General features: G+C 33.3%; 2 protein-coding genes and 1 long non-coding RNA gene across 6 annotated transcripts; all 3 read right to left on the bottom strand.

The window, feature by feature from the left end:
* Nucleotides 1–2: 2 nt before the first annotated feature.
* LOC134831521 (uncharacterized) lies at nucleotides 3–967 on the bottom strand. Its single transcript, XM_063845263.1, has 2 exons — nucleotides 589–967; nucleotides 3–532 (listed from the first exon to the last, which is right to left on the bottom strand). The coding sequence occupies exons 1-2, from the start codon at nucleotides 857–859 to the stop codon at nucleotides 60–62; spliced, it is 744 nt and encodes a 247-aa protein (XP_063701333.1). The 5' UTR covers nucleotides 860–967; the 3' UTR covers nucleotides 3–59.
* Nucleotides 968–1230: 263 nt separating this feature from the next.
* LOC134831454 (uncharacterized) lies at nucleotides 1231–2163 on the bottom strand. Of its 3 annotated transcripts, none has more exons than XR_010162001.1 (3): nucleotides 2118–2163; nucleotides 1799–1861; nucleotides 1231–1672 (listed from the first exon to the last, which is right to left on the bottom strand). It is a non-coding gene; the product is annotated as an uncharacterized LOC134831454 (long non-coding RNA). The 3 variants fall into 3 exon arrangements; XR_010162000.1 differs by having other exon boundaries at nucleotides 2113–2153; XR_010161999.1 differs by having other exon boundaries at nucleotides 1991–2128.
* Nucleotides 2164–4495: 2332 nt separating this feature from the next.
* LOC134829621 (uncharacterized) lies at nucleotides 4496–8744 on the bottom strand. 2 transcript variants are annotated; one of them, XM_063842796.1, is made up of 3 exons: nucleotides 8383–8744; nucleotides 7742–7798; nucleotides 4496–7678 (listed from the first exon to the last, which is right to left on the bottom strand). In XM_063842796.1, exon 3 carries the CDS (start codon nucleotides 7660–7662, stop codon nucleotides 4696–4698), a length of 2967 nt encoding a protein of 988 aa, XP_063698866.1. In that variant the 5' UTR covers nucleotides 7663–7678; nucleotides 7742–7798; nucleotides 8383–8744; the 3' UTR covers nucleotides 4496–4695. The 2 variants fall into 2 exon arrangements, with proteins under 2 accessions (XP_063698866.1, XP_063698865.1); XM_063842795.1 differs by having other exon boundaries at nucleotides 7738–7798.
* Nucleotides 8745–10638: the final 1894 nt, after the last annotated feature.

Here is a 10638-nt window from a genome sequence, read left to right on the forward strand (position 1 = left end):
CGTACGACGGAACGTTTATTTTTCGTCTAAATAAATAGAGATTCAAAAATACAGGAAAATTAAGCTGGATAAAGTTGTCGAATGTCCGAGACACGAAAAACCTTGCGACAAACGGAACAAGTGTTAATTCCTCGATCCAGCATCTGATTAACACACAGGCCGCACATCAAATGGCCACAAGCGAAGGAACATGGTGAGCGATTCTTGATGTTATGGAAGCAAATTGGGCAGTTGATAAATGGAGAGGCGCTGTTTTCGAGCCCGCTAGTTGTGGAACGCGTATCAAAATTCTGATTTTCATCAATTTTAACGCGAAATGTGGTGGTGGGAGGATCTTCCACAGACCCAAAAGAAGTATTCAAACCATCACTGTCAGACTCTGGCTGTTCCAAATATTCCACGTTTAAATTCTCATCAGTTTCGGATCTAGAGCCACTTGAGCTATGACCCGGAGAATATATGCTTGGTTCAATCAATGACGATTCTGCTGATGATATTTCGATTTCACTTGCTCCTTGTACGTGCTCGTCATCTAAAACATAGAAAAACGTCGAAATTTCAAAGTTTCGTTAAATTAAACGCATTTACCAGTCCATTCTAATCCGTAGTCCATGCGAGTCTCTTCTGCGTTAGGTTCCGACAAAATAATGGAATCGATATCGCTCATTGTCTCGTTTTCGGATGCGTGATTTTCGTCATCAGGATATGATATTTCGGAAGAAGGATCTACATCATCGATCGAATGCTCGCTGGATCCATCCAAGCTCATCATTATTTCATTGGAACTTTCAGAAACATCGATTTCCGAGCCTTCGTTTTCATTTTCTTCATCATCCCAATCGAATTCTACGTCAGACATTTCAAAATGTTGTATTTTGTTTGATTTCTCGGGGAGAAAACTATTGTTTAGACTTTAAATTGGAAGAATTTTAGGGAACATTTGAAAGCCAGCTTATCGTTTGTTGTTTACTACCCGATGTTGTTAGTCATTAGGGTGACCGTTGTTAGTTCAAACGAGGTTGACCGCGCAATTTAAGAAAAAAATCAACAATATGACTTACCTAATTTTTCTCAATTTGTAAGTAATTTAATGATTTTTTCTTATTTTTAAAAATTTTAAAATTATTAATTTTGTGAAATTATTCAGGAAGAGTAGAAAAATGCTGAACTGATGGATTTTCAGAGGATTCCGGTGATTTTTAGGAAAATTGATTTTAAACAATGGCAAAATATAGGCTTGATAATTTATTTTCATTATTTCTTTTTTTTTTATTTTTTGTTTTATTCATCTAAACTTGGAAAAATATTCTTGAAAACATGAATCAACATAATAATTAATAATATTGACACACTTTAAAATTTAATAAAAAAAAAGTACGCGAGACGATCACCAGTGATGCTTTTGAAACATTAATCTGAATCATATTCGTAACTGGATGCTTTATAGTGTGACGAATGGCCGTAAGTATCCTTCACCTTCAATTTCATTTGGTACTCGACAGAATGTCCATTTGAGCGATGCTCTACATTATACCGTTCTTTAACCTGAATCTCAGTTCCAGACGAATATGCGTGTCGACCGTGCGAGGAATAATGGCTAACGTTGCTTCCAGATTGACCGTAACGTTGAATATTTCTGTCAGACATTTTCACTTTTTTTTTGTAGAAGGTACTAGTGAACAAAAAAAAAATAAAAATTTCAATTTTATACATAGGTTCAAAATGGCTGAAGGTTTTATGACACTTTAACATGCAAGAAAAATGGAGACAAAAAGAGCTTAAAAAATCGAAATCTTACCTGTTTTTAATTAATTAAATTTTATTTATTCGAGAAGTTTTTATGAAACGAAATAAATTTGTCCTGTAATTAAAAAAAAATCACTTTAATTTTATTTTAGTTTTTAAGGAATTTTTACGCTTATTTTTTAATGTAAAAGGATTTTTTCCAAAAAATATTTTAGCACGTTGCTAAGCAAATTGTCAAAATTACTTTTATAATTATTTTTAAAAAATATCTTAAATCTTTTTAAAATTTTTCCCGCTCAATTTTTAAACTTTTTTAACTTTATACTTTAAAATTTGCGATTTTATGAGATAAAACTTTTTAACAACCTTACCACACGAGAGTAACATCAAAAATGAGATAAAGTAAGCATCTTCCCAAGAAAATTTGATAGCTGCTCGTTTTGCAATAACGACACCAATACATCAGTATTTTTTTTGCGCAATTATTTATCAAATGCTTCAACTTCAAACATTTGTCCGTTGTATTAAGTCAGAACTTAACAAAATATTAAGAAAATTAAAATATTTTTGAATATTCTTGAATTTAATTTTTTTTATGATAAAAATATTATTAAAATTTAAAGTTAATTTTTTTTTATTGTCAGTTAAAGATTGAATAAACACCTTCAATTTTTTGTTAGTTTAACATATCTTTATCATGCTGCTTTAGCTGATTGTGATGAAAAAACTCATAGAAAATCGATATGGATATTGTTGGTGTATTTCAAAGTGATAAGGCAAAAAATATGTTAATTTTGAAAATTTAAAACTAAAAAAAAATATTTGATAAGTTTAGTATTAATAGGCAAAATCTAATCGAATGCAAATAATCGAGCAAATAATGCAATTAGATGGGATAGATTCTCAAATTCAAGAGCCAACACCTTTTGATAAAAAAAACTGGTGCAGCCATAAATTTAAGGGTTCTGGTTTACACTCTGAAATTGGCATTTTGTTTTTGTGCAGAGACATCGTTATGGCATCAGGAAGCTACCATGTGAAGACTGGCTTGACTTGAAAACTTGACATGACAGAAAACGATGTTATGCTTGCAGACACAGAATATCGAGGTCAAGCTTCGTTCTAAGTACCAACAGTTGGCTACTAACATCTGCTACAGAAAAACTTATTAGTGCACGACATGAAACTGTGAAAGCACATTATATAAACTATTAAAGTTAACTCCTTGTGTCAACAGAGACTTTGTTCAATCTTGGAAATAGAAAAATAGATATCGATGATTTATGAATATCATGAATATTATTTTAAATTTTAAGTTTTTTATACAATTTATATTGATTTTGCACCAAAAAATCCAAAATCGATCGGTGTGTGAGCTAACTGTACATCTGAGAGCATATGTTTCATGGAGAAAAATGTTAGTTACGACGTCCCCGATGTTCTTCACGAAAAAAATTTGAAGATATTTGAAAAAAATTTTCACTCATATTCTCTTATCCGCATGAACTTGCTTTTTAGACAGTAAAATTTTTCGAAAAGCCTGCAAATCACAGGAATGTTACATAACTCTTCTTTCAATAGCACTAACAAATCTCCTAAATGTGTGACTTATCTCGGTGTGACTTATACCTATCAATTGGATATTTTTTTATAGTTTTGCAAAACTATAGAACTTAGCACTATAAAGCATCCATAAATTAAAATCATAATTTTTTAAAAAAAAATTGTACCTATTCTTTTTAACCTACTTGTTTTTTGAAGTTTTCAACTAAAATAAATTTATATTGAAAAAAAAAACGAGAGCTAAAACTTTAGATAATATTTACCTTTTACTACTAACAAAACTTACTTAGGGAGAATTTATCTAAATTATGAATTTAAGAAATAAAATGGGAGTTTTCAATTGTGCTGAATCTAGAAACTTGGTTTTTCCAATCAATCCAATAAGCTTTTAGTTTTTCCAAGTTTTTCTTTTAGTATTTTACAAGCTTTATTTGAAAACTGTTGCCCAAAATTTATATCATTTTGGTCAGGGGTATATTTTAATCTTGACCCTAAAACTTTGAAAAGCTCAGTGAGAATTTCATAATATGATATGTCTCCCTCTCATAAGATACTTGTTTCTTGCTTTATAGTTTGTTTTTTAATCTCCTCGAATTTTACTTGTTTCATACTTTATAGTTTGTTTTTTTTAATATTTTTTTTTTTTCAATATAAATTTATTTTAGAAGTTGAAAACTTCATAAAATACATTTTTTATATTATTTTTTTTTAACTTTTTTTTATATTTTTTTCTAATTTGTTTTTTTTTATTTTTTTTTTTCTAATTTGTTTTTTTTAAATTTTTATTTTAAATATTTTTTTTATATTTTTTTTTAAATATTTTTTTTAAATTTTTTTTTTATTTCTTTTGGAAAATTAAGTAAAAAGGTACCTACTGCGTTAAAATCCATAAATTAGGTCATAATTTTTCAAGTTATTGTACCTATTCTTTTTAACCTACTTGTTTTTTGACTCTAAAATAGAGAAACGAGAGCTAAGCAGATAATATTTACCTTTTAGACTAACAATTCTTACTTAGCAATTTATCTAAATTATGAATTTAAGAAATAAAATGGGAGTTTTCTAATGATTAACATATTCAATTTGTTTTAAATATTTCTTATCAATTTTATTTATAATAATATTAAATTTCACTGATTATTCTTACACTACTTAATCAGCAAGTAACATTGTATAAAACATAAGTTTTCAACTGTGTTTTTCTGGCAACAACATTCATAAACCTATCAGACTAAATAATTTTACAAAAAAAAAAGAACAAAATATTGTTGGGCAGGACTTTAGCATCCATTAAAATTTGAGAGTCTTTCAAAAAAGTAACAAATTTTTGTATAAAACATACAAATTTATCTTAAAAATAATTTAAAATGAGTCAAAGTTGGTCTCTCATCCGGAGACTGTCTCAACAATCCCCTTTTTGATGATTTCGCACAAATTCTCGTTCGTGTTGCCGTTCGCGGTGACGACCATTTGTTGTTGTTGCTGCTGCGGATTTGGATTTGTAGGCTCAAATTGTTGTTTCCCATTGATAACGGGAAGGACATTGGTATTTGGTTGCACAACGACTGCCGGGGACGTTTCGTAGAGTTGTTGCGACGTCGATGGCGTGGCATTAATAATCGTGTTCGACACAATTTGTGTTTGGTTCGGGTTGTAAGTCGTCGTCATGGGTTGGTCACACAGTTGGATATGGCTCTGAAGGTATCCGTTACTCGTCGAATTGGGATATGCGATGTAAGATGATGCCGCCGTGCTCGTGGGATACGGATGATGATGGTAAGTTGCGTAATTCATCTGTTGTGGCGGCATTGCGTACGAGTGATGGTCGTAGGAATGTAATTGATACGTGGGCGTTTGCATGGTGTCGTAAGAAACGACTTCTAGGTACTGTTGTTGCTGCGGCTGCTGCTGTTGCGATTGCGGCTCGACATAGGAAGTCATGTAAGCGTTATTGGGATCGTAATTGGCATTGGTGGCGTACGACGTTGAGGGTTTGGGCACATACTCAATGATATGGTTGACATAAGACGAGGTCGTGTCACTTTGGTATGATGAATATGCGGGTGATGCGGCGTTTGACGAGGGAACGATTTCCGTATTAATACTACTATGATTATCGTAAATTAGGCTAAAATCACAGTGTTGCTGCTGCTGTTGTTGCGTTTCGTCTATCGCTCGTCCATCAACACTACAAGCGTTTCCACTGCTATTGGAGCTACTTGAAGGAAGTTGTCGAACATTTGATTGTTGCTGTTGTTGTTGCTGCTGCCATGCCTTGTAATTATTGCTAGAAGCTGTCGACGCGGCATTTGTAGAACTTCGCAGTCGTTCCGACTTGTTCTCCATTTGCAATCGCATCACGGTGTGAATGTAATGCGTTCGCACACGCATCGGACTGAATTCCACGCGACCCACGACATTACCACAACCCTCTCTTGTACATCCACACGGAAAATTCGGACGATCCACTTGGCACTTGATTCCCGCGAGACTACAGGCACATGTATCGGGATCACAATAAACGCGACACGTACACCCGCAAACTTCGCGCGACGTCCGGATCATCTTGCAATCGTCTTTTTCTGTGGTATCGATCTTTCGCACGCCCGCCGATTTGAGCAAGGCTCGTCGTTGTCGCGCCGAAACTGGCTGCAAAAATCCATAAACTTCACTATCCGCTTCACTACTGCTATCTGTTGGCTCGTATTCGCTATCGGAATCGTCACTACTCGAACTACGTGGATTCATCTCCGCCAACTGTTGTCGATGGTTTCGTCGCTGCTCCGCCGAATGCTCCGTCAACGTGTAATACTTGACGCCACAATGCTGATTTGCCATGCCAAGCGTACAGCCGCCCTGCGAAGGCACACAACTGAATCCCTGTTGGCGCGGAAACGAATATACCGTGACACCTTCGAACTGGATGCCTTTCTTGCTGCGTTTCGTGCCAATTTCGCTGCACGTGTCGATTTGTTCGGAGGAACGACGTTTGAGATTGCCCTTGGCAGGCGGATCCGGTAGTTTTGTGGTTGCGGTGGCGGATAAACTTTTGTCCAGCAAGGCAGAACCGTTGTGCGATGGCTCGGAACCCAAACCACTGTCGGATCCGTCACTCCGTAAACCGCCATCTTCTTCGTCGCGAGTCGTTTCGCCAGTTGACGATGACGGAACGGGCTTATTGACATCTGTCGACGTTGATTGTATCAAGTCCACAGCTTCAACAATTACGGCAAGCGAGTCTTCTACTTCTCGTGTATTGATAACATTGCTACTACTACTAGGACACGAGAGATTCACTTGATCTGGCACAATTTCGCTTGTAACTTCGATAACTTGGAAAGATTCACTTGTTTCTTTTTGTTCTGTCATACACGGTTCGGGAATTACGATTTCTGGTTTTTCTGTCATCACAACTTTTGCTTCGTTTTCTGGTTTGGATTCATCCGTCACAGCAACTTCACTTGAAATCTTATCCACTTCTGGTAATATTTCTACTGGCTGTGTCTGTTTCTCTTCTTGTTCTTCTTCTTTTGTCTCAATTTCTGGCTTTTCTTTCATGTCTTCACTTATCACAGTTACTTCGACTTGTTCTTTTGCGTCTTTCGTTTGTGTCAATTCTGGTTCTTCATCTAACGATGATTCAATTTGTTCAATTTGCGAGCTACTTTGACTAACGTTACTCTTATTCACGACATTTTGTGTTATTTGGTCCTCAAAGTCTTCCAATAAAAATGAAGAAACGGATGTCTCGTCATCAAAACGAGACTTTTTCTCCTCATCATCGACGAGTTCAGCATTTTCCGCCTCTAGAGGAGCGTCATTTGAAGTTATGTCACTATCGACCGATGACGCAATCGATGTCTCGTCGATAATTTCCTGTAATTTCCATGTTTCGTCGCCGCTCGTCAATGCACTAGACGTCGAAGGTCGCGGTTCTTCTTGGAATTTCTTCTTATTGAAACTCGTTTCGATGCGACTCGATTCAATCAAGTCTTCCAAGTCGTCAAACTCGAAATTTGGTTCGCTCGCTTTCGAGCACGATGGTTGTGGTTCTGGTCGTTTTACGGGAAGTGCCTTTGTTTCGCACGAAATTTCAATTTTACTATCTGTAAGCTCTTTTACATTAACTAGTCGAATAGTTTGGTCCTTTTCTTTGTCAGTTGTTTGACTTTCGTCGTCTTCTTCGTCGTTAATTGACGGAAATTCATCTTTTTCGGGCGTGTCGTTCGTGGACAACGGATCACTTAGGGGATCATCTTCCTCTGCAACGCATTGGAAGTCATCACAATCGGCGATTATTGGCGCTGTCTCAACGACGGTCTCAATGACCAAAGTTTCTACTACGGGGTTCATGACGTGTGATGATTATCTGGCCGGAAAATAAGGACATTAGTTGAGAATGTCAGATGAATTTTGTGATATACTTACTTACAATATCTAGATTCCATTGAAATTGATTAGTGACGAAGAAAGTAATTCTCTGGTGATTCTGAAAATAAATAAAAAAAGAATGTTAGAGATGACGTAAAAAATGAATCATTAGAAAACATGCAAGCAAGACAAGGATTATGAACTCCGCACACGAGACCGTGTATGCAAGTCAAGTATCTGGTCAAGGTTAGTCTTCTTTTCTTTCGAGCATCGTCTTCTTTTGCATATTCAAGTCGATAGCGAGTCGAAGGATATTCAATCAGGGTGAGTTTTCAAGGTAAATCTCCATCTTGTTACGAAATTTTCCTAACCGTCATTGGCTTCCGTGAATTTTAAAGCCACAAAAGACAAAATTCGTGAAAAGAGTGGTTCGGCGACGAAACTGATTAGTCGAAAAATGATCAAATTTTCATAAATATCCATATCCGTAGCTGCTACTGGCACATAACTTTTATATTTTACACACATCAAGTCTACTATATGGATTTTGAGCGGATTTCATCGCACAATACATAAGACTTGTACATAGTATGTACGACGAAAAGAACGTCAGTTATGTACCGAAGTGTCTGTGTCGATTGATTGTATGTATGAAACATTTTTTGATTACTTTTCCTCGTCGTTGTCGTTTTTTTTCTTTACCTCTCTTTTCCAATAAATAGCTCGCGACCCAAATAAAGCGTTCGGGGCTGCTGGATGATTAGCACTCGATGTTTCTTGTTTCAGCAAATGGCTTTTCTTGTGGTCAAAAGGAAAAATTTACGTTGTGTACTTGGTACTTGGTGTAAAAAAGCAACAAAAGTTGTTAAGTACACATATACACACACTGAAGCACACAGTTCTTTTATTTTTGCGATTTTTCTTTGATTAGTTCAGTTTTCACGGGGTTTTTCACAATTCACGCCGCGATGGAACTCTAAACTGTCGTTTAGCGATAATTTGTGGAATTAACTCGGCCGTTTTCCATTTTATTTTTAATTTTTAGCACAGTACGGACTTCTCGCTGCTAATTTTTGCGCTACGATGCCATACGTTACCATATGCTGCACGGAAGATTAACAGTAAATTCGTTTTGCGATTGGGATTTGAAGATATGAAAATGTGTGCGAGCTGGGAAATACGTACAGCGAGTATCTACAGAACGATGAACGTATATTAAAAGTACCGTAAAGTACATAATGTACTGAGATAAAAAAAAATAAGGAACGTAGAAAAATATTTTTTTAAATTTTAAAATAAAATTTTGAGATTTAATTTAAAATAAATTTATATTTAAAAAAAATAAATTAATGATTTTATCCCGATATTTTTTTTTTATTAAATTTAAAATTATTTGGCAGTTAAATAAATATAATATACACACATTTTTACTATGTTATAGATTTTTCCTTAAAAATATAACTTATAAAAGGACTCAATTTTTGAAGGAAAAGAAAAAAAAATCCACATTTCAATGATAAATTAATGAAGTTTTTATTATATCGACAATGATAAATAGCTTTTCTCCTTTATTTAAGATTTTTTTAAATATAATATTTATAAGTATTTTTTTATTTTATGAAAACAAATAACAAGGATAGTTTTTTTAATAAATAATATTAAATAAATTAGAGTACAATTAAAAATAACAACAAGGTTCGTATATTTATTTAGTAAGTAAATAATAACTTAACTAAAACTTTCATTTATTTTAATCAAGATATATATTGAACAATAGCTTTCTTCATATAATGATAAGGATAACATTAGATTTAGATGAAAATATTTCGTTTATGTATTTAATTTAATTTATTAAGCAATATAGTTGTTGTTGTTGTAGTTGTGATCGACGAAGGAAAGTTTCAGTGATGATTTTTGATTGTGATTGATGATGTACATAACTTACGTCATCAGTGGTGTCTTCGTGGCGTTTCACCTTTAAATATTTTTTTTACCACTGCTTACAGTCTAAAAAACAGTCAGTTCATACATTTATCTTTATTTTTCGATTATTATTTTTTTTTGCATAAATTTCTATATAATGATTATAATAATATTCAATGATGATTTTTAAAGCTTTTTTATTTTTATTTATTTTTATAACAAATAATTTTAATTTTTTTTAGGTCAAAGATAACAAAGGCTTCCAGAAGCAGAGGAAACTTGTAATATAATGAAAAAACTTTCACACAGCATTCGCGACTTTTTTTCGGCGTTTTTCATTCTGACTCGTTGACATGCATTAAAATTATTTACAAGTTCCATTCAGATAGTGGTGCACTTAAGTAATTAAGTTTAATTTTAAAACGAAAATTTTATTCCAATTTTCCCTATCTACATATTTTTTTTTTGTTTTCTAATGAGTTAACATTCTTTCTATTTTCTATCATTTCTTTGTTTTAGTTTTAGAACTTTAGTTTCGCCGTTTCATGAATTTAACTAAGTATAGAAATACGTGTTTAGACGCGATAAAACGTAGATTTTCTTAAATTTATTCCACATTTTCTTTGTAATAATAATTAAAAATGTTTCAAAGTCATTTTTTTTAAGTAGCACTTTTTTATAATATATAATTTTGTTAAATTGTGTGTATGATAAACATTTTATTTTCCAAATATTCTTTTTGATTGACTTTTGAAATTTTGTGTATTTTTATTAACATTTGGTTCATGCTACCAGCTGCTTTTGTATTAAATTCTTAAGTGTTAGCTCTTTTCTTAGTTGGTTTTTTTAACAATTTCATTTTGTTTAAAATCCATTTTTAATATTTATTTTTCCTAAGATGTTTCTTTTCTAAAAATCTACATTTTTTCTTTACTTGGACAATTAAAGGTACTTGTTTGACTTCTTTTTTTACTTTGGCTCATGTCAATATTTTTGGTTTGATTTTTTTCATCTATTTTTGGCTAATATTAAAAA

This window comes from Culicoides brevitarsis, chromosome 2 (assembly GCF_036172545.1).
Source record: "Culicoides brevitarsis isolate CSIRO-B50_1 chromosome 2, AGI_CSIRO_Cbre_v1, whole genome shotgun sequence".
Taxonomy (NCBI): domain Eukaryota; kingdom Metazoa; phylum Arthropoda; class Insecta; order Diptera; family Ceratopogonidae; genus Culicoides; species Culicoides brevitarsis.